The following is a 24,665-nucleotide window of genomic DNA, read 5'->3' as shown; positions in this document are numbered from 1 at the left end:
CAGAGAGTCCAGTGAAATAGTCAGTTGAAGTACTTATTGAGAACAAATCCACTTCTAAACTGTCTTCATTTCAAAACCAGCTTTAAAAATCCCAGTTTCATTTCAACCAGGGTACTTATCTTCCCTGAGTCTTAGAATGCATTAATATTCAGCAATTATATCTTCTGTGTGTTGCCATGATCCCAAAACAAAAATCAATACTAATTCCTTTGAAAGGTTATATTTTCTGTTATTTTGAAAGTCTGAGCAAAAATAGAGATTTGCTAGGTTGAGTGACCCTTTCATTTAAGACTGTTGTCATTTTTGCTGTACTACTATTGGCAGTATGTCTTGTGAAGCTGAAAATCCTAGTGCATGTCTATAATTTAATAAGAAAATCTGGTATCAGTGGAAACCTTGGCATTTGTATGGAGGTTTAGACTGAACTCTTAAAAGCCATTACAAGTTTGCAGTGTGGAGAATGTTCAAAATATCTCACTTGAAAGTCTTTTCAGGCTAACATTTAGGCTTTCAGGCTTAAAAAACATTTAGTGCCATTTACAATATCAGGCTTTAAACAGTGTTTTTGTATTGAGATGATATTTGCACCCCTTTTACATGTTCATAGGTGTTTACTAGCTTAACGACCACAAGGGCCTTTTAAAGCCTAGCCATGCATCCAAATTCTCTGACAAGTTCTGATACCCTTGAAAAGTGTAAGCAGGGGTTTGGGAGATGAAACCTTTACAAGCAGGAGCTTGGGAGATGAACCATTTACAGGTTGCCTGTGTCCATTAGAGACATAAGTGCCAAACCAGGGATGAATTTCCAGTTTCCCATCCAGTTGTCCAAGTTACATTTGAATTGGGTTAGGGAGAAACTCTGCTTCACATGGATGGGGAGCCCGTTCCATAGACGGCATGCTGTGGCATAAAATGTGATATTAAAAATATTTTTATTTAAAATTTAAGATGCATTTGAGTTTTGTTTTAAAGCATGGATCACTATCTTAAGTGCAATCTATAGCTAAGTGGCCCATTCTTAGTACCGGTAAAAAATGAGAAGTAGAATGGTCTTCAGAACAGTCTGCTATGGCCGATTCCCATAGCAAAATGAAATAAAGCCATTGCTTTTCCATTCTGAACAAATGTGCAGGGATCAAGATAGCCTTAAGTCTGTGACAGGGGTACAGCTGTCTTGAAAATGGTTGGTAGGTAAAGGAGTTTATGGTTTTAACTCTGTACTTCATATGATCATAGGAGATTACAATGTTAATGGCCTGGGGCCTTTACAAGCCTAGCCAAGAGTTCATCCCCAAAAAGAAACCTCAGTCAGAACCTGTCGGCCCTGTCAGTGAAGAACACAGGTGGAACCCCTGGGACAAATTTGTGGTTTTCCATCCATTCATCAAGGTTAAGCTTGAAGATCAGTGAGGTGCTCTGCTAGACGTGTATGGGAAGTCTATTCCAGAGACAGGGCAGCCTCTGGGAGACAAACCTGTCTCTCCAGCAGGTTTTGTTGATGTCAGATATTAGATTCAGGCCTTTTGAGCGGGTAATGCGTGAGGAGTTAGACTTATGGATATGGAGCATCTCTAGTAGGGCAGGGTCCAAGATTGCCTTGTAGGTGAGACACAGATCACCGCTGAGCAATCTGTACAATACCGAGTAAACTGATAGTGATTTGAGCCTGTCTGAATAGGACAGGTGTTAGAGGCCATGGATTCTCTCTGTGAGATATTTCAGTGGCCTTTCCAGTTAGTGCCAATGTTTGGAGAGGTACATACCAAATGAGGTGTTATACTCCATTATTGGTCTAATGAGGGAGAAGTAATAATCTCCTTTTTTTGGTTGCAATCCCTTTACTTATGGATGAACCAAGTAAAAGGCTTCTCTGACCACTGCCTCTACACAGTGGTCAAATGGGAGGTTGTTATCAACCTGAGTGCCCAGGTCTGTCACCACACTTTGTGTGCTTAGGGGTTTGCAGTTGATGTGGTAATCAGTAGGGATCGTGTTTTTGCCGAATGGTATGATACATGTTTTGTGTTTAGCTTGAGGCCATGACTTTGGCACTAGTCATTAGTTGCTCTGAGGCCCTCTTGTAGCATATCAACATCATTTGGTAAGCAAATGACAGCACCCAGCTTACAGTTGTCCGCAAACTTGGTCAGCCACAGGCCTTTTGTCTTTGCCTGGACCTCTGAGAAGTAAATGCCAAATAGTAGGGGGTCCCAGGACACCTCCCTTGGAAACTCCACTAGTGATAGGTCTGCTGTCGGAGGTGGAGGTGCCGATTTTACTTTGAGGGCCCTGTCGGTGATCCAGTTGGCCACCCTCCTGATGAGATAGGGATTTACGCCAAGTTGTTAGCTTTTTGATGATGCCCGAGTAGGGGGATTGTGTGAAAGGCCTTGGCCAAGTCAAGATAAGCTGTATGAATTGACTTTCTCTCATCCAGGGCCTTGGTGACAGTCTCAAAGAAGTCAACCAGGTTCAACAGGGAAGATCTTCCCTTGACAAAAATGAACTGAGTGGGGTTAAGTGCTTGGAGGTTGCCTATGTCCTTGTTTATGAGATCCATAGTAATGTGCTCCATGGCTTTACAGATCAGACTTGTCAAGGTAATGGGACGATAGTTTCCAGGGTCAGTAGTGGCACCACCTTTGTGCAAGGGGATTACAATGGCAGTTCATCAGTCTGCTGGAATGAAGCCTGTACTTAGGCTGTGGTTGAATAGGGTGCTCAATGGCGAAGCCAGTTCTTGCTGGAGATGGTGCAGAATACAGCGTGGGATACTATCAGGTCCTATGGAAGCTGTGTTCTTTGCCTTGGATAGGGCATTGTAGCACTTGATCTGCAGAGATGTGAGGTGCGGGACAAGTATCTGGGATGTTGAAAGGGCCTTTGGGGGGATGAGGGTGAAGTTTGCATTGAACCTATCTGCTAGCAGGTTGGCTAAGTCAACAGGATCAGTGTAAGTGATGCTGTTAGGTACTAATTTGGAACAAACCTGGACTTTGCCATGGAGGTTCCTGAAGTCACTGAAGAAGACTTTTTGGTTTCCCTTTGTTTCGGAGGCTAGTGTAGATTCATAATTGGCTTTTGAGGTTTTCACTAGTGATCTGATTTGCTTATTGAGGCTAAGGGGGAAGTTTTTCTAATTTGGAATTTGTTCCTTTTTGCCGTTGGACAACAGTTTCTTCCTTTTGTTGTAAAGCCTATTGATAGAAGATGTCCTCCAAACAGGTTTCTGTTTCCTTGAGGAGCAGGTTTTAATTCTTTTTTTTTATTTGTATGGCCGAGTCCATGCAGTTGTACATTTGCTTGTATACTGCATTGGCATACTATTCAGCATAGTTGTCTGCATCCTCTGAAGGGGCGGTGGTATGAAGCTACAGATACCCTCCCTTAGGAGGTTGTAGTCAGCTTTTGAGAAGCTTTTTTAGCTGTATTACGACTGGGGGGAGGGTTGGGTGGGATAGAAACTTCAAATGAAACAGTTTGATGATCTGATCTCACCAGGGAAGAACATACTATGGTAGTGGTGCAGCTGTCTCCCTTGTTGGTGAGAACCAAGTCCAAAATGTTATCTCCCATTGTGGTGGATGAGACGAGCTGGTCTAGTGTGTTAGAATTGAAGTCAAGGAATCGTTGAGTGAGTGAGTGCATTAGTGAAGGAATACTTCACCCAGTCTATGGTAGGGTAGTTGAAGTCACCAAGGATCAGGATGTTAGGGGGTACCGTGATGGAGTCAAGTAGATCCAGGTAAGAGGACTGGGTGTCCTGAGTCATGGAGGGGGATCTATAGCTGGCTATAACTTGGATGGGTATTTTGCCAACTGTCAGTTGCACCTGGAGTAGTTCCAATGCATCATGCTGGCAAGCCAGTCTGGAGGTGTGCCTGTCCTTAATGAAGATAGAGACTCCACCACCCTTAGTCTTCCTGACCTCATTTAGGGTCAGAATGTGTGGAATGAGGTGTAGTCTGGTAAGGCAGGGGTGCTGTCCCAGCCCTGAACCAAGTTTCAACAGTTTAGTTTTTATTGTCCTTGCTTATCATATGACTAACTGCATTGGCAGGTTCAGCCAGATCTTATGTTACAAAATAAGTAAGGAAAAACAGAAATTCTGTGCTGCCTGGCTGGGTTCATCCTCTTAATGGCATTCAACCACAGAAAACACTTCATAGCTCTTATCTGATTATATTACATAGCATTAATGTTGTTTCTATACCATTCATTAAAGTTTAGAGAGCGTTAAGATTAAATCACCAGGTTCATAGGTTGTTACTAGGCTAACGACCATTAGAGCCCTTACAAGCCTAGCCGCGCACCCCAAACCTTTTGGGGCCCAAGTGTTATGGGCATCAATATGGGAGAGTAAAGATTTGTGGGGAGGTTAGAAAAATACTTTTCTTATTAATTATCTTTCTCCATAGGGGACATGGGGGCCAGTCTAGGAGTAAATGTATGATTTCCAATCCTGTTGTCAAGGTTTCATTTGAATAGTGTCAAGGATGAACTCTTATTTACGTGGATCGGGAGTCTGTTCCATAGTATGGTGATCCTTTGGGACATATACCTGTCTTATTTACGTGGATCGGGAGTCTGTTCCATACATAGTATGGTGATCCTTTGGGACATATATTTGTCTCTCTAGCATATTTTGTCTAAGTCACAAGAGACGTTCATATTTCTGGATATAGTGTTTCTGGTGCTGTTTTTTTGTGCTTGTGCAACAGATCCATCAGGTCTGGGTCTGAGGAAGCCCAGTAAACCAGGCAAAGATCCCCTCTCAGCATCCTGTAGGAGACTGAATAAACGATCAGTTTAGGATGAGGTAATAATGCCCTGAATTCTCCTGGTGAGAAACCTATGTGGGTATTCCAGCTGTTGCAAGTGTCTGGTTAGATGCATGCCAAAGGAGGCATTGTATTCAGTGATAAGTCTAAGCGCTGCGTAGAGTGGTACTGTAACTTTTTTGGACCTGAGTGACGCACCCTTATCTATATGTTGGGCGACATAGAATGATTTTCTTTTCTTAGCTACATGTTAATCAAAGGCCAGACCGATGTAGGATTATGTATATCAGTATTTCAATTTAGATTTCCTTGTTTTGGGGTTGTAGTTATGATGTTTTTGAAAGTATTACTTTTGTTGAAGGATAGGTGCGTTTTGCCTTGGTAGTTCGTGTTTTTTCCCCAAATGCCAAAATGATTATCATACTGGACAGTTTTGTAGACTTAAATTTGCATGATGCTTTTTTTGGGGGTTTCCTGTTGCTATATAGATCAAGTACTCCCTGCTTTGGCTGTTGATAGATCCAGGGGTGACCGCCTGTAAGCCGTATTTGTTCCCTAAGGAGGCAAACGTCAGGTGCTGAGGGTGGTGCCATCATGAGCTATTGAAGGCAGAGCTTTTTTATTCATGCTCCTGATTCCTCCCCTTGCAATAGCTGTGACTTCTGCGTGTTGGTTGCTCCATTGTGCACACATCTGCTTACACATGTTAAATCTGTACTACACAGTGCACTGCTAATATACAGGATCATTAAGGTGCACTTAATGGACCAACTACACTATCTCTCCCCTAAAGTTGGTGAGCCAACACTTGCTTCCTCTCCCACTTCCACATGCAAGCTTCTCCAGTATCTGGCCTGTTGTTTGAACCTGTCATTTGGTGGAAAATTGAGGGTTCTATCCCACTTTACCATTGAAGCTAGCCAGAGCTTTTTTTTTCTTTCTTTTTTTGAAAATGTTTAATGGTTTAGGATACCAGTTGGACGATATGTGCAGTAAATCTACATTGCGCATAGAGTTGTCCAGTGTAGGGAAAGTAAATGGATCTGCCTCTATTTCTTTTAAGTATTTATTGTGCATTTTGTCTCGTTCTGAGTCTGTGGCTGCATCAGGAGGAAAGTAATTCACTCAGGCAGAATGAGTTTGAAACATGGAATATTTAAAAAGAGGAGATATATGGATAGAAGCTACATAGAGGGATGCAATATGGGGCTTATCCTCCTATGCAGTTTAAGTGTTGGAGTTTAACTCACTAAATGTAAAACCCTTAGAAGAAGAATATGCACTAGTGTGGATTACTGAGCTAATTACATGAGTTTTATGGTTTTCTCAGGGATACCCAAATCATTGTCAGAGGTCATAAGTTCATAGGTTGGTGCTAGGCTATCGGCCCTAGGGCCTGTACAAGCCTAGCCATAACACTTCCCTGGATATTTCTTCCCAGAATGTTTACTTCCCTGGACCCCTGTCTAGCAGGGAGACTGACGTGCTCTCCGGGGTGAATTTCCTATCTCCCATCCAATTGTCAAGGTTTCTTTTGAAGAGGACCAAGGAGGCGCTCTGCTTGACATGTATGGGCAGTCTATTCAAGAGTATGGGGAGTCTCTGGGTCAGGAACTGATCCCTTCAGCATGTTTTGTTCATTGTGATGACAAGGTTTAGATCCCTGGAGTGTGTGGCTCTGAGGGATTGGGATTTCTTTAAGTGGAGCATGTCCAACAACTCAGGGTTTGACATGGCCTTGTATATTAAGCAGAGATCGCCTCTGAGTGGACGATATGCCACAGAGTATAGCTGGAGTTTTTTTTAAGACTGTCAGCATAGGGCATCTGCTTTAGGCCTGTGATTCTTTTAGTGATGTATTTCTGCGGCTGTTCCAGCTGTTGCAGATGCTTTGTGAGGTACATACATTGTACTTTATAATGGGACAATGACCACCTTTTTTTCTGGATGAAAAGCCCTTAGTGATGAGGTGTGCCATGTAGAAGGATTTCCTGACTGTTGTGGTGATGTGCGTATCGAAGTTGAGGCCACTGTCCACCTGTGTCCCTAAGTCTCTCATGAGATTATCCTGGAAATTTTGCTCTACTGCATAGGTAGAGAGTAACTTATCCTCTCATAGCCTCCTGCATCATTCTTTCTCTATTCAAACAGATGCTGTAATAGTTAAGTAGGCCCTCTGGAGGAGATGGGATTCCAGACATGCAAGTTCTATGCATTCTTTGATAAGGTGTTCTGCTTAGCTGAACTTTACCGCAAGAGGGCTTAAACTTTATGAAGCAAGTCTTTTATATTGTTAAATCCCTTCATTCTGTTCACATTGATGTCAGTTTTCTAGGCATGGGTCAAGTTTTAGGCCTTGATGAACAAGACGGCATCAGTTTAAAATGCAAATCAGAAGCCGGTGCCTGCACCGCAGCTCTGGACCCATCCAAGGTAGAGACATCCGCAGGTTCCATAGTCGAAGAAGCATCTCGCATCATACCGGACTCCGAATGGGTCTCAGTAGAGGCCTGCGAATCTGAAGTAGCGGGTATCAGGAGCTGCGAACGCGCCTCACTGAGTACCGGCCAACTGGCGACTAGCTTAACAAAAGCGTCGTCAACAGTTTTGGACCTATGTGGTCTGTCTCTGTCTTTATCCTTACGTTTTTTCGGAATATCGGTAGTCAGGTGGCTTACTGAAGCCATTTCTGGATAGTTAAACCGAGTACCAAAATAATTTGCTGCGAAAATAGACAGATGATGAATAGTTTGGGGGTTGAATAAGGCACAAAACCGACAGCGAGGGATGTTGCGGTCTGGGCCTAAGCAAGGAATACAGTAAGAATGAAAATCTTTGAGGTATTTGCTTTCCACAGGTAAGACAATTGTTAACTTGTACTGAGCAAGAAAAAGGATCCCCAATGGGGTACTTAGCTTTTTTCGAAGACTTTGGTTCTGAAACTCGAAAATGAAAATTCCAGGAGTTGGCTGACTGGCACTTGAGAACTGCTTCTGCTTCAGGCACCGCACAGAAAGAAAGACTGATATAATGGCGTTGTCTGCATGTTTTATACCCCTGACGACCTGACGTCATGGAAGAAGAGACCGCATCCGACGCAGGAATCCAAGACTTTAATATTCAGGCTGGCTGAGGGCTACCCTGCAGGCATATAACCCAAATGTAATGACTGCAACAGTGAATACACTCATAGGTTCATACTAGGCTATCTGCCCTAGGGCATTTATAAGCATAGCCAGAGTGTGTTTGGCTTTCGCCACCCATTTTAAATTAATTTTGCTATGCCCTTTTTCGAGGTTAGTATTCTGTGCCTCTGTCTAACAGTGACACAGAAGTGATACCTGGGGTAAACCTACGATCTCTCATCTACTCATCAAGATTCCTCTTGACGAGAGTCAATGAGGGACTCTGCCTAACCTGGACTGGGATTTTATTCCAGAGTGAAGGGAGCCTCTGGGTTATGAATCTGTCCCTCCAGCATGTCCTATTTATTTCAGTGCTGAGGTTCAAGTCTCTCGAGCACGTAGCTCGATGGGATTTGGATTTTCTGAGGTGCAGCATGTCCATTAATTCCGGGTTGGACATGGCTTTATACGTCAGGCACAGATCGCCTCTGAGCAGGCGGTGTGCCACTGAGTAGAGCTGGAGTTTCTTTAACCGGGCAGCATATGGCATCTGTTTGAGCCCTTTGATCCTCTTGGTGAGGTACTTTTGGGGTCTTTCCAGTTGCTGCAGGTGTCTGGTAAGGTACATCCCAAAAGGGGCATTGTACTCAATTATGGGCCTGATGAGGGATGAGTAAAGAGGCACGATGACCTCCCCTGATCTGGATGTGAATCCCTTCATGATTAGGTGGGCTATATAAAATGTTTTTCTAACCACTTTGGCCACGTGGTTGTCAAATGAGAGCTTGCTATCAACTTGGGTCCCCAGGCCCCTAATTACTTCTTCCGTACTTAATGGATTACCACCTATGTGGTAATTTGTGGGCACTTTGTTTTTGCCAAAGGGGATGACTATACACTTTTTGGCGTTTAGCTTGAGGCCATGGCTCTGGCACCAGTTGCCTGTTTCTATGAGGCCCTTTTGGAGGATGCTTGTGTTGGCTGGAGAGTCGATTATGGCGCCCAGTTTGCAGTCATCTGCGAACTTGGTCAGCCACAGTCCTTCCGTGTTGGCCTGTACCTCCGAGAAATATATACCGAACAAGAGAGGTCCCAGGACTTAGCCTTGTGGGATGCCACTTGTAACTGGTTTGGAGTCTGACATAGCTCCAGCAATTCTAAACATGTGGGTTCTGTCCATGAGCCAGTTTGCAACCCATCTAGTGACATAGGGGTTTATATTTAAACTGGTGAGCTTATCTATAATGTCCGAGTGGGGTATTGTATCGAAGGCTTTTGCGAGGTCCAGGTAGGCTGTGTGGACCACCTTCCCCTCGTCAATGGCCTTGGTGACTGTTTCAAAGAAATCAACCAGGTTTAAGAGGCAGGATCTGCCCTTAACAAAGCTGAACTGGGTAGGATCCAGTGTCTGTAGGTCCCCAATATCTTTATTTATGAGGTCCATGATGATCCTTTCCATAGCTTTGCAGACCAAGCTAGTTAGGCTTATGGGGCGATAGTTTACAGGATCTGTTGAGGCACCACCTTTGTGGAGAGGGACCACTGTTGCTGTACGCCACTCTTTGGGTACATATCCTGTAGTAAGGCTGAGATTGAACAGTAGTTTTATGTTTGGGTTTAGCTCTTCTTGGAGTTCATGTAGGACGCAGCCTGGGACACTGTCTGGTCCCATTAATGCTGTGTTTTTTGCTTTGGAGAGGGCAGCTCTTACCTGAGCGTCTGTGATGTCAGGGGGGCAGCACTCTGCTGGGATAGATATTTGCCCTTTTGATGGGGGTTTGCTGAACCTGTCAGCTAGGATGTTGGCAATGTCTGTGGGTTTGGTGTATTTTTTGTCATTTTGGACTAATTCTGAGCATATCTGGGAATTCCCACCCAGGTTCCTAACATAACTAAAGAAAGCCTTGTGATTATCCTTAGTGTCCTGTGCAATTTTTCTCTCGAAGCTGGCCTTAGACGATTTTATGAGTGCCCGTAGTTTTTTGCTAATACTGATCAGAGATGCCTTCCCTTTTGGGATTTTGCTCTATCATGTAGTAGCTTCCTCCTTGTATTGTATAGTTTGTTTATGGCTGGGGTCCACCAGACAGGACGTCTGCCTTTGGAGGATTTGGTCTTGGTTTTATTTGGGATTGCATGATCCATGCATTCCTGAAGGTGTTCATAGAATGCGTTTATAAAGGATTCTGCGGTCTGGGCCGTATTTTCCACAGGCCCGGGGGCTTTGAAGGATTCCACCTCGGTTTTGAGGAGTGTGAAATTTGCTTTAGAGAAGTTTTTCACTGTGGTTTTCAGGGCAGGGGGTGGAGTCGGGATGTGAATATCCAGTGAGATTAGGTTATGGTCTGATCTTACCAGTGATGGATACACTTCTGGTCCGGAGCATAGAGTCCCCATGTTGGTGATGATCAGGTCCAGTATGTTTTCCCCTTTTGTGGGAGTGGTAACAAGTTGTTCCATAGCATTTGAGTTTATAAATTCCAGGAACCTTTGGGCTAGGGTGTTGGAGCTAGAGTAATGCTCCCAGTCTATGTTTGGGTAGTTGAAGTCGCCCAATATAATGGTGTTTGGAGAGACCTTCATATTTTCCAGTGTTCTCAGGAAGGCCGAGTGGGGTTCCTGGGTTTGGGAGGGTGGTCTGTAGCAGGCTATAAACTGGAAGGCAGTTTTACCCACTGTTAGTTGCACATGGACATCTGCATTTATGGTAAGTGTACACAGCTGTACTTTCTTGATTGTATTTAGCCTGACCTCTGTGGTGCGTGTTGACCATGTTGCTGGTTGCCCTCACTGTGCTGCTTAGGTGGAGTGGCTCCAGGCACTTTCCCCCTCATGATTCATTTGTATAGGCTTCAGTCTCATCTAGGAATGCAGTATGTTTTTTGCACATCTGTTTGAGGAATATGGTGCATGTTTTCCAGATTGTTACCTAGTCTCTGCCAGCCACAGACAATATTACAGAGATGGAGACAGGCCATAAATTCAGGGTCTAAGCTTGCACTGGTGGTGCGGAGGTATAAAGCCCTGACTGCAGCCAAAACAGCCCAAATTTAACTAGTGACTCTGGCACTTGACAGCTCAGGCAGAGAGGATAGGCACATCCATTTGAGGGGGGATGTGGATCCCAACTAGCTGTTGCTTTAATGGCAGGACCTCCAAGGCTTGTCCTGATGTAGGGCTAGCCCCACTAAGGTAGGAGCCTTTTTCCAGGGGAGACCGAGGTGTTATTGGTACTACTAGGGGAAATTTGGCCAGAGCAACGGGGAACTTCCTATACTCTCTTTAATAGGTGCCATGGGATCTTTTACATCCACCTAAACTACCACCAACTCAAGCAAGTGGGACCTTTGTTTAACATCTCATCAAAAGAGTGACACACTCAGGGGTGCAGCACCCCTTTTATGCTGCACTGCAATGTTGACAGTCGGTCTACCTGGTGTGGGAATGGAATCCAAAGCCTTCTGTACCAAAGGCAAATGTGCTACCTGTTGTGCCACTGACTGTTTGGTAGAGCTTTTTGACATCTGTGTCTGTGTTGTCATTGGCTTCATAGTGATAATTTGTCTGTGCAGCTTCCAGGAAACAGCTTGTCACTTTACAGATCAGTGATGCCCACAATGACAGTGACAGCTGTTTTTTTTTTTTTTTTCATGTGACAACTCCATTCCTGACTCCTGTAGGAGACCAACAAATTGTAGTGCTTCATACCTGGAATTCTGTTGGTGTGATTGAGTCAGCTTCAAGAACCAATGTTTATGCTTGCTGCTTTTTTTTTCACAGTGGTGATGGGACCATGGGTGTGTTTAATATCAAGAGGCGGCGACTGGATTTGGTTTCAGAGTATCAAAATGGAGATTTGACTTCAATCTCTCTTATGAAGGTAATAACTTTTTTTTTTATTTATGGAATGTCTATCTCTTGATTTGTCTTTTTTCATATATCTTGCTTGTATCCAGTTATAATATTGCCATTCATTAGCTGTTTTCAAGTTATTGTTTCTGCTTTTAAAGGATTAAACAAGGAATATTTAGCAGCACTGTACTGATTCATAATTTCGGTTTTGGATTTTCTTGTTATTTTTCATGTTGTTTGGAAGGTGATGACATCATAAGAAGGGGGAATGCATTGTAGCAAATTTACTCAGTTATGTGTTTGACTGTTTCACCTGACCTAACAAAGCTGGTATGCTTTGCAGTCAGAGCTGATAATCTAGTACTTGAGGTAGTTGTCTGTAAATGGCCTATATACCTGAATAAGGTCTGCTCTTAAATATCTATATGAAACACTGTACAAGTTCAGATATTTTAGCCTTTCATAATAACTTAAATTTTCACATCCGTGGATGCCCTTAGTATATTTCCTGTGTACTGTTTCCAGTTTTACTCGTGTTTGTTTCCTAATAAGGTTTCCATATTGTTATTCCTTACTCAAGTTTGGGTCTAATGTAACTAACAAACAATGACGTCATCATTTCTGATTTCCTAGACTTTATAAATCTTTTTATGTAACTTATAGTTCTATAACTGTAATTACCCAAGTAGACAGCATTAGAAAAACTCAAACTGGATCTACCCATATACCTAGGTCCATAAATGAATCTACAGTTTCAATCACTGTGTGCTGTATTAAAGATTTGCTTGTAAATTTATGTGTCTGAAATCATATATGTAGTTTTTGATATGTCTATCTGCATGTTATTCTCCTGTGTCCAAATGGTCAATTCAGTCAAATTAATTTGCAGACATGCCCTATCTGTAGCACATGTAATCAGTTTACCCAGTTTCAAGTCTTATGCATACATACTGTGAAAAAAACCTCAGGAATGGGCTTAGGACAGATCCCCGTGGGACACCATGTCTGTAACCAAGAATTTCATCTGTCCAATTGTTGCATTATATTTGCCATATCCTATTTGTAAACCATGCAGCTATCCATCTTATCAAGAGTACATCAATACCTAGTTCTAATTTATTGATCAGTGTTTTGCTTATGACCATATCAAATTCTGAAGTTAAATCTGTATAAATTACATCACAGCACAAATTTTCTTTCATAGCTGTTTATATATTGTCATAGAACATCATTTTACAGGTGGTAGTAGATCTATTTTAAACATATGCATACCAGTGTATGGTTTCACGTGCCAACCTTTCCAATTCTGACAGTAACTTAAATATTTCTTTCTCAATTATTTTTCCACAACATGAAAGTAGACTTAAGGGTCTATATGACTCCGAGCTTGTCCTACTCGCCCTTCCCTTAAAGACAGGTTTAATAAGCATGTCTCCAACCTTGAGTAATTTTTCCATATTTATATGACCTAGTATTTTATTTTTATTTATTTTATTTTACATTTGTTAACCGGGAAAGTCTGACTGGATACATATCCATTTTCAGCGGAGGCCCGGGGAGAAAAGCTCCACGTTACAAAAAGTTTAGTAGCACTTAAAATGCTGGTTACAGAGATATCTAGAAAGTTAACAATAAATCAAAGACGAATATAAATTAAGGTTACATTTAGATAGGAAATAAAAAACATTGTTGCTGATGGAATAAATAGACATGGAAAACAATCATTTAAGAGAAGTGTGTCTATAAAAAAAGGATTTTCAGTTAGAAAGTAAGGAAGATGAATAAGAGAAGGTAGGTTAGGTAAGAAGGAGTTTATTTAGTATGGGCAAAATAGTAGGTTATTTTCCTGATATTGGAAATTAGAGACATATAAGGGAGTAAAGAAATATCTAGTATGAGGGTGTGGGGAAAAAAGGGTAATCACATTTGTGAGCTAAGTTTGGTTTAATAGTTTCTTGGTGTATTTTGGGTTAGTCAGGGCTTAGACATGAGCATGACTATTTTTTGTCTTACCTCAGTCTGATTATTGTATGGGTTACTCAGGGTTTAGATGTGGACGTAGCTAGTCACTGTGCATGTGCATCTTTAGGAGTATTTTGAATTGAGGCAAGGAGCATTTAGTGGTTAGTTCAGCAGGAAGGGAGGTCCATTTTTTTTCCAGCAGACTTGGAGAATAAGGAATCTCCGGCTGAGTTGTTGGCTTTGGTCGTTTGTACTAGCATAATAGATATAATGGTAATTTAAGTTCTTGCCAAAGTGTTTTCAAGTCATTATTACTAATATCATCTCCTCCCTGTACTTTGTTTGGATCTAGTTTGCATAGTTCTTTTTTTAGTATAATCTAATTTGATTTCAGTATCTGAAATTATAAGGATGTCACTAGGACAACTTATCACCCCTTTGTGGAGCAAAACTGTTTGCATAAGATTTTGTAAATGTGTCTATTCTGTGTTGTATCCGAGAATAAATTTTAGAATGTACACACAGTTCATCAGTTTGTATGTCTTTAGCCCATCCATAACTTATGTATCTATGAAATGGTTTTCTTTTATGCTCACTATCTTTTTACAAATATTTTTCAAAATTTTCTTGATCTTGTCTCACATTATTTCAGTTTTCAAAGCTGTACTTCAACCTGTTTTCCATTTATTATATTTTTTGTCTCTCATCTTAATCAAGTGTCTTGTTCTTGTGGAAACGTATCATCCTGGCATTGTGTGCCTAGATCCTGATGTTACACTTTTTTTTTTTTTTTTTTTAATATTCAAACAATTTTTCTTTCAAAACTCTTTACATTCCTTCTGCAGTTTTTTCACTGAACGCATCTCTCCAGTTCGTTTTACACAGTGGCTGTTTTGCTTCCATATTATCTGATATTAATCTTCTGTGCATTGGTTTAAATTTCAGTTTGGGAGAATTATCTAGGAAGAAATTAACCTTCATACCAGCATAGTTACTGCACATCAATGGTGGTAAAACTTGAAGTAACACTAATTTCTTGAACACAAACAATGTTTAATATGTTCCGTCTCGTTAGTTTTTTAAGTCTGAAGCAATTGTTGTTCCTGAACATATATTGTGAGTAATTTCATAGGTAGTTACTAGGCTATCTGCTAAGTTCCCTGGCTTACGCCACCCAAGAAAGTTATTTTCCTGTGCCACTGTCGAGCAGAGACACAGAAGGGATCCCTGGGATGTATTTCCTATTTCCCATCCACTCATCAAGATTTTTCTTGAAGAGTGCTAATGAAGAACTTTGCTTGATATAGATGGGTAGCCTGTTCCGGAGTATGGGAAGTCTCTGGGACAAGAATCTATTCCTCCAGCATGTCCTGTTTATTGGGGTGACAAGGATGTTCATCGTGTTACCCTGCTGCAGTCATCACACTTGGGTTATCCTGCCATCAGGCGGTCCCGCAGTCGGCCCGAATTCCAAAGTCTTGGTCCGGCGTCGGTTGCTGTTGCTTCTTCCCAGACAGTGTGCCAGGGGTATATGAGAGGCATCCAACGCCATTTTTTCAGTCTTTCTTGCCGCACGGTGCCCGAAGCAGAAGCAGTCTGCAATTGCCGGTCGGCCGACACCTGAGATTTTCAAATCAAGTTTCAGTCCGAAGTCTTCAAAGCTAAGTACCCCGTTGGGGAAACTTTTCTTGCCTCAGTCCGATGTCAGAAAAAGTTAACAGTTGCATTTCTTGTGGGAAGCAAATGCCTCATAAGGACTTTCATTCTTTTTGTATACCTTGCCTAGGCCCAGACCACGACGTCACTGGTTGTCAGTTTTGTGCTAGGTTTAATAAGCGAACTATAAAGCGACGCTTTGATTTCGCACGACACTACTTCGGCAGAAAATTTAATTACACTATGCCATCGGAGCAACCAACTACCGGCGTGCATAAAAAACACAAAGATAAAGACAGGCAGCCTAGATCCAAGCCAGAATCCGAGGCCTCAGCTGGGCCAGTCGCCGGTTCTCCTGTTTTCAGTGAGGCGCCTACGCAGCCCCTGGCTACCGCTGATTTGGATCCCCAGACCGCTTCGGATCCCCCAGCAGAGAGTTCTAGGCCGACGCAGCCATTTTCTTTAGGCCCTACCGACGACATTGCAGAAGGAGAAGCCGGTGCTGTAGAAACGCCTTCGGTTTCTGAAGGTGTCTTCAGACCGACTACTCTCACCATAAAATCTTATGCTAAGCTTAAGACTCCTCTAAAACCAAAAAAGACTACTCTTCAGTCTCCAGGTCAAGGCCCTATGCCTAAGAAACAGATGCTTAAAATGGCTGAAGATTTGATTTCTTTGGTCAGGGGTTCCCAACCCCCCCCCCCCCGACAAAAGGCCTAGACAAGAGGAGGATTATGCCTCCTCTGATCAAGTGTCTGTTTCCTCAGGCTCCTCTGAGGAACAGGATTACTCCTTTCCCCCTTATGAAGATTCTGATGCTGAAGACTCCATTCTTTCAGCTTCTCCCCCTGAAGATTATTCCTTTGGGGAAACCTTACATACCATGAGGGAACATTTCCACTGGGAAGGTCAGGACTACTGCGACTCGAAGAAAAGGCTCCGACAGTTTCTTTTACTCCCCCAGCACAGACCACTTGCTATCCCCCCAGTTTTAGACATTGTGGATGATGTTTTCTTAGAATCTAGTCTAAATCCAGATTCTCTGCCTCCTGCTCCAGCCTGCTCCAGCCAAACCAGATAGATACTGTAGAGTGCCTGACTCGCACAAATTCCTATACAAAAGCCCTGTTGCTGATCCAGAGACAATCTCCCAGGGTCCCAAAGGGGCTAAGGCTTCTATGGCTAAAAATCCTGTACCCTCTGAAAGGGACTCCAGAGCACTAGATAGGTGGGGGAAGAAGGTTTACACCTCAGCTATTCTAGTTATGAGAGCACTAAATTGTCAATTTCACATGCTTAAATACCAGCAATTCCTAATGTCTCAAGTAAAACAAAAGGTGGACACGCACCCTCAACAGTCTGAATTCAAGGAAATGCAGGATCTGTTGCATGCAGCTGAACAGGTGGGCAAACATACTTTACAGTGTGGTTTTGATGCCGTGGAAGCTTCCTCTAGAGCAGCTGTTACTGGGTCTATTATACGTAGGCATGCTTGATTAAAGGAACAATCTCTGCCTGATCATGTTAAAGCAAAGTTACTAGATGCACCCTTACAGCAAGATGTCTTATTTGGGGTTAAAGCAGAGGAGGTTTTAAAGAAAATGGAGGATAAGGCAAAATCTATAAAGACGGTCAAAGATTTCTTACAGGTATAGCCCCCATGCTTCAGCAGAAATTGGCCAACAAAAAATTGGTCCTTTCCAGCTTCTGGCAGACCACAGAGGGGTAAATACAGGCGCCCAAGGGGCAGAGGAAAAGCACAAATCCCATACAAACCTCGCCAATGGGGCACTGCAACACAGAAGGGAGGAGAAGACGGGTCCCAAACTACTAGAAGGCAAACACAATGACTTAAACCTCAAACTGCCAAGCAAAACTCTCTTGGCAGCTCCCTTGGGAGGAAAATTAGCACTTTTTGCAGACAACTGGCGCATCGTCACAAAGGACAAATGGGTCCTAGACATTATCTCACAAGGATACAGATTCCATTTCCACACCTTGCCAAGGATAAAAGGAATGCCAAACCTGCCACAAAATCAATGGGCAGAGGCACAAAAACAAATTACAGCTCTCATGGACATGAGAGCCATTCAACTGGTTCCTACACAGGAGCAAGGCTAAGGATTTTACTCAAGGCTCTTTCTAGTCCCCAGAAAGGACAATGCTTGGAGACCCATTCTGGACCTTTCAATTTTAAACACCTTCTTGCAAGTACCCAAATTCAAGATGCTAACACTACAGCAGCTTCTTCCCATGTTGGGCAAGAAAGCTTGGCTAGTAACATTGGACCTCAAGGAGGCATACCTGCATGTCCCTATCAGACAAAATTGCAGAAGATACCTCCGTTTCATTGCAGGTTCAACCCATTACCAATTCTCTGCACTGCTGTTTGGCTTATCTACTGCTCCCAGGGTCTTCACAAAATGCCTGGCACCAGTAATTGCATACTGCAGACAAAGAGGAATTCAAATATACCCATACCTGGACGACTGTCTCATCCAAGCAGAAAGCAAGGACATTCTCTTACAACACCTGGCTTTTGTAAAACATCTAAGTTGCCTAGGGTACACAGTAAACGAAAAGAAATCAAAACTAGTGCCCTCACAAAATATGATATTCCTGGGTGCCAGCTTGAATACAACGGCCAAGATGGCTTATCTGACGCCAGACAAACAACTACAATTAACACAATACTTCAGAACAATGGCAACAAAGACCCAACTCCCTGCAAGAAAAATTCTGCAGGCCTTGGGCTTCATGGCATCTTGCATACTACTAATACCATTTGCAAAACTGCATATGAGGAAATTACAATGGTACCTAAAAAGCGTATGGACTCAACACAGCCACAGCTTGGAAACAATGATACCTCTCATTCCCTGCCTTCAACAGGAGTTTCTGTGGTGGTCACAGGCATGTCACCTCAACAAGGGTCAGCCTTTCACCCTACCCCCAGCCAGGCAAACTATGACAACAGATGCATCGGACTATGCCTGGAGGGCAGACATGGCATGACGGTGCATTCAAGGCATATGGACTGCAGATCAAAGGAATCTGCACATCAATCAAAAAGAAATGCTAGCTGTACAAAATACTCTGACAGCCTTCAAGGACCTCTTACATCCAGGACAGCTTATCATAAGTACAGACAACACCACAGTTATGTGGTACATAAACAAACAAGGGGGTACACACTCCTACCCTCTATGCAGGCAAGCAATGACCTTGTGGAACACAGTACTGGCTTACCAAGTTCAATTACAAGCTCAGTTCCTGCCAGGAAAAAAGAACACATTGGCAGACGATCTCAGCAGAAACATCATGGATCCCCACGAGTGGAAACTGGATCCACAAGTATTTGCAATGATAACTCAAAAATGGGGGCTCCCAGACATAGACCTGTTTGCCAGCCCTCAAAACTGTCCGCTAACAAAATTTTGCACAAGGACTTTTCACCATCAAGCTTGGAAAGTGGACGCACTCTCATTCAGTTGGATAATGCTGACAGTATATGCCTTTCCTCCATTACCCCTTATCACAAAGGTGCTGCTGAAAGTCAGGATGGAGAGACCCCGAATGATACTCATTGCCCCAGACTGGCCACGCCAGCACTGGTACCCACTATTAAGGAATATGGCCCAGGGCCCACCATGGATTCTACCACAAATTACCCATCTGCTCACACAGCAAGACAATCAGATTCTACACAGCCAGCTCAAAACCTTAAACTTGGCTGCATGGCAAATTACCTAAGCAACCAGCCAGCTCCTCTCTCACAAGCTGTTATGGATGTTATTCTGGAGGCCAGGAGGCCCAGCACCAGGAAAGCCTACTCAGACAAATGGAAAAGGTTTTGCGCCTGGAACCAAGCTAAAGGCCAAAATACCCTTCAGCCTGACATACCTCAGATTCTGCAATATTTAACTTAGATGCTACACAAAGGGCTTTCTTTTTCATCTATTAAAATCCACGCCTCAGCTATTTCTGCTCACTACAGCACGGATCCTCCCTTATTTTCACATCCACTCCTAAGGCAGTTTCTCAGAGGAGCCAAAAACATTAGGCCTCCCAGGAGAGCACCAACACCTACTTGGGACCTCAACTTTGTTCTGGAAAAACTTACGCTACCTCCTTTTGAGCCAGCTTTCTCAGCTGAGTTAAAGTTTATATCATGGAAGACTGCCCTGCTGCTAGCAATTACTTCAGCTAGAAGAGTTTCAGAGCTTCAGGCACTAATGGCAGTAGAGCCTTTCCTCATTTTTCATCAAGACAGAGTTTCTCTACGAACTAACCCCTCCTTTATGCCTAAGGTGGTATTCAGTGTGGCTCTAAATCAAACCATCCATTTACCCACCTTCTTTCCACATCCACAGAACAAAGGAGAAAGACTCCTGCATTCCTTGGACATTCATAGGCAGCTACGTTACTACTTGGATAAAACTAAGGTTTTCAGAAAATCTGACCAGCTTTTTGTATCCTGTGCTACAGCATCACAAGGAAAGGCTATCTCAAAACAGACCATTTCCAAATGGATAGGACATTGCATACGTTTTTGCTACACCCACCATGGAAAACCAGTTCCTGCTAGCATAAGGCCCCACTCTACCAGGGCAGCAGCTACATCTACAGCCTTCCTCAGGGGGGTGCCAACCAAGGATATTCTGGAAGCTGCAACTTGGAGTTCAGTACACACCTTCACCAAACATTACCACTTACCACTTTACTCTAAGACTAGAGCTGGCTTCGCCACTGCAGTTCTGCAGGGCCTTCTAGCCTCCTCTAACCCTGTTTGACTCCACCTCCCATCCTTAGCTTTGGGATTCTACCCAAGTGTGATGAGTGCAGCAGGGTAACACGATGAACATAGTACAGTTTTGTACCTACCATAAATGTAAATGTTCGAGTGTATACCCTGCTGCAGTCCAGGTTACCCTCCCTCCATCCCCTCTCTAAAACCTTTCTATACCTTAAAATCTGTTACAACCTTTGTGGTGTATTTGCTTATAGCTGGAGGGATATTTTGTTTATGCTACACTTTTTATTATTGATACTATCTACTGACCTCCATTTGGGGGGGGGGGGGCACCTGACATCTGGGGCAAGAAAAACTGAAGAAAATGGCGTTGGATGCCTCTCATATACCCCTGGCGCACTGACGTCGGGGAAGAAGTGACAGCAACCGACACCGGACCAAGACTTTGGAATTCGGGCCGATTGCGGGACCGCCTGATGGCAGGATAACCGAAGTGTGATGATTGCAGCAGGGTATACACTCGAACATCTACATTTATGGTAGGTACAAAACTGTACTTTTAGATCCCTAGAGTGTGTAGCTCGGAGGGATTGGGATTTCTTTAGGTGTAACATGTCCAACAGCTCTGGGTGTGACATAGCTTTATATGTTAGGCAGAGATCACCTCGAAGTAGGCGATATGCTACAGAGTAAAGCTGGAGTTTTTTGAGACGGTCAGTGTAGAGCATTTGTTTGAGGCCAGTAATCCTCTTTGTGAGGTACTTTTGTGGCCTTTCCAGCTGCTGCAGATGTCTTGTGAGGTACATTCCGAAAGAGGCATTGTACTCTATAATGGGTCTAATGAGTGTCGAGTAGAGGGGAACAATTACCTCTTTTTTTCCTGGATGAGAACCCTTTTATGATGTGCGTCACATAGAAGGACTTCCTGACTACTGTGGCGATGTGACTATCAAAGGAGAGACTACTGACCACCTGGGTCCCAAGGTCTCTTAACACACATTCGGTGTTAAGTAGATTGCTGCCTATGTGGTAGTTCATGGGTACAGAGTTTTTACCAAAGAGGATGACACTGCACTTTTTGGCATTGAGCTTGAGGCCATGGCTCTGACACCAGGCATCTGTCTCAGCGAGGCCCTTCTGTAGGATGTCCACATCATTTGGGGACTTGACTATGGCTCCTAGTTTGCAGTCATGTGCGAACTTCATTAGCCAGAGGCCTTCTGTGTTAGCCTGTACTTCAGAGAAGTAGATACCAAACAGGAGAGGTCCCAGGATGGAACCCTGTGGTACTCCACTTGTCACTGCTTTGAGGTTAGATTTGGAGTCTGCAACTTTTACAGTGTGGGTTCTGTCAGTGAGCCAGTTGGCATCCCATCTTGTGATGTAGGGATTTTATACCTAGTTTAGTGAGTTTAGCTATAATTCCAGAACGGGCGATGGTGTCGAAAGTCTTGGCAAGGTCAAGATAGGCTGTGTGAACCACCTTACCCTCATCTACGGCTGTGGTGACTGAATCAGAGAAGTCGATCAGGTTCAGGAGTCATGATCTGCCTTTTCACAAACCCGAACTGGGTGGGATCCAGAGTTTGGAGGTTACCAATATTTTTGTTTATGTTCCATGACCTTGCAGACCAGGCTCATCAGGTTAATAGGTCGATAGTTCCCGGGATCAGTGGTGGCTCCTCCTTTGTGGAGTGGGATAACTGTTGCTGTGCTTACTAATGTTGTTGAATCAATATTATTCAAATCCGTTTCTGGTAAATTTAAGTCCCCAGCCACTATTATTCTTCCCTGTTCTGTTTCATGCAAAAAATGTATGAATTCCTCTAGGTCATCAGCACCTGACTTTGGTGGTCTCTACACTCCAGCAGTTATTTGTTTCAGAGTTGTCTTACTATCACAGTTACACAATCTATAGTATTGTTATCTTTCACAAACAGTAACATCAATCTTGTGGGAACGTAGCAAATTTTCCAATAAAACAAAATTTTATTATTAATGATCCTAGAATTAACAACCATCAGAGATGCATCAGATGTTTCTCTCTGTGAACTGTTATATTTTCGACCTGGCAGAAAGCTTGTGTTCGTCAAATATTGCTGCAAAAATTCTCTTCCCTGATGTTGACAAGTGCAAGCCAGTCTGAACATGTATGCCCAAAATTAGGCTCAGATGCTCTACACATTTCCATTTTTAAAACAGGACATTTTTTATGTAGGTATTTAACCAAAAAATCTTTTCATTGACAGTGGCATCACTGTCCTTTCTGCATGTGATTTGTGAAAAATGCATCCCAACACCTTTACAAGCTATGGTATCTAAGAGGCTGTAAGCTCCCTAACAGTCAGAGTCCTTGCAAATGAAACCATTTGTACCAACGTTGAAAAACAAATCCTTACTTCCCTACATTAAAGCGTTCTAAGGCCTACCTCACATCCTCTATTTTTGCTCCTGGCAGACATAACATTATTTGATATTCATTATCTTTTCCACAAATGTAAGTATCAGTTCCTCTAATAACTGAATTTCCAATTACAAGAACATCTTTTCTGACTAGATGTGAAGAATCTTTTTTTTTAATTTAGTAATATCTGCTCTAGTTGTTAGAAAGGAATATCATCACCATTAGATGTTCATCGTGTTTCATCGTGTTTCACTGTTGCAGTCATTACTCTTGGGTTATCCTGCTGGAAGGCTGCTCTCAGTCGGCCAGAATTCCAAAGTCTTGGTCCGGCGTCAGTTGCTGTCGCCTCTTCCCTGACGTCAGTGCGCCAGGGGTATAAAAGATGCAGCCAACGCCATTTTCTTCAGTCTTTCTTGCCGCACGGTGCCCAAAGCAAAAGCAGTTCGCAAGTGCCGGTTGGCCGACTCCTGAGATTTTCAAATCCGAATTTCAGAACCGAAGTCTTCATTAAAGCTAAGTACCCCGTTGGGGAAACTTTTTTCTTGCTCCAGACCGATGTCAGAAAAAGTTAACAATTGTATTTCTTGTGGGAAGCAAATACCTCATAAGGATTTTCACTGTTACTGTATTCCTTACCTAGGCCCTGATCACAACGTTGCCAGCTGTCGGTTTTGTACTAGATTTAACCAACGCACTATTAAGCGTCTGTTCAATTTTGCATTTCATTACTTTGGCAGAAGATTTAATTATATAATGCCGTCGGAACAGCCGACAACCGGAGTTTACAAAAAACGCAAGTACAAGGAAAAGGATAGGCATCCGAGGTCCAAAACCAACGACGAGGCCTCCGCTAGGCCAGTCGCCGGTTCACCGGTTCTCAGTGAGGCGCTTTTGCAGCCCCTGGCACCCGCTACCTCAGAGCCACAGGCTGCTTCCGACTCCCAAGTGGAGCCGACTGGGCCTCTGGATAATCAAGGTATTGGACACTCAGAAATCATTCCATCAGATGGGTCCGGAGTCGCTGAGCAGGCATCGGCTTCTGAGGGTGACTTCAGACCTATACAACTATATGTTAAGCCATCTTCAGCTTCAAAGACTAAAGCAGCTCTAAAGACAAAGAAACAAGTATAGCATTCTCCTACTCAGACTTCCATGCCTAAAAAACAGATGCTCAAAATGGCCGAAGACCTAATTACTTTGATCAGAGGTTCCCATCCCCCTCCTGATAAGAGGCCTAGACAAGAGACAGAGTATGATTCTTCTGATCAGGTTTCTATTTCCTCTGATTCCTCTTCTGAACAGGATTATTCCATGCTTCCCTATGAGGATTCTGATACTGAAGAATCCATTCCTTCAGCCTCTCCTCCTGAGGATTATTCTTTTGGGGAAACACTGCATACCATGAGGGAGCATTTCCACTGGGAGAGCCAAGATTATTCTGAATCTAAGAAAAGGCTCAGAGACTTTCTGCTAATTCCTCAACACAGACCCCTTGCTATTCCACCTGTTCTAGACATTCTAGTTGATGTATTTTCAGAGTCCGGCCTGTCCCCTGACTCTTTACCCCCTGCACCTGCTAAGCCAGACAAATACTACACGGTCCCGGATTCTCATAAATTCCTATATAAAAACCCTGCTGCTGACCCAGAAACTATATCTCAGGGTCCCAAAGGGGTCAAAGCTTCCACTGCAAAAAACCCTGTCCCCTCTGATAGGGATTCCAGGGCTCTAGACAGATGGGGTAAAAAAGTTTACACTTCTGCTACCTTGGCTGTAAGTGCTTTAAATTGTCAGTTTCATGTGCTTAAATATCAGCAATATTTAATGTCACTGCTTAAACAGAAATTGTTGACAAATACTGAATGTTGAGAGAACAAGGAAATGCAAGATTTATTGCATGCAGCTGAACAAGTGGGAAAGCATACTTTGCAATGTGGTTATGATTCACTGGAGGCCTCTTGCAGGGCCGCTGTTACAAGTTCTGTTATTAGAAGGCATGCTTGGTTAACGGAACAGAATCTGCCTGATCATGTTAAAGCAAAATTATTAGATGCTCCATTACAGCATGATACTTTGTTTGGTACTAAAGCAGAAGAGGTGTTGAAAAAAATGGAGGATAAAGCAAAATCC

The 24,665-nt window shown here is 43.1% G+C and overlaps 1 protein-coding gene across 1 annotated transcript in view; it reads left to right on the top strand.

Moving 5' to 3' along the window:
* The window catches only part of WDR55 (WD repeat domain 55), a 464,497-nt gene that overhangs the window by 380,453 nt on the left and 59,379 nt on the right, over positions 1-24,665 (top strand). The window contains exon 7 of the mRNA XM_044069028.1: positions 11,689-11,788. Within this exon, the coding sequence (XP_043924963.1) occupies positions 11,689-11,788 (100 nt within the window). The remainder of the gene's footprint in view (positions 1-11,688; positions 11,789-24,665) is intronic.

This window comes from Protopterus annectens, chromosome 4.part0, assembly GCF_019279795.1.
Source record: "Protopterus annectens isolate FY-2018-M chromosome 4.part0, PAN1.0, whole genome shotgun sequence".
Taxonomy (NCBI): domain Eukaryota; kingdom Metazoa; phylum Chordata; order Ceratodontiformes; family Protopteridae; genus Protopterus; species Protopterus annectens.
Note: the sequence above shows the minus strand (reverse complement) of the source record. Positions and strands in the feature narration are given on the sequence as shown.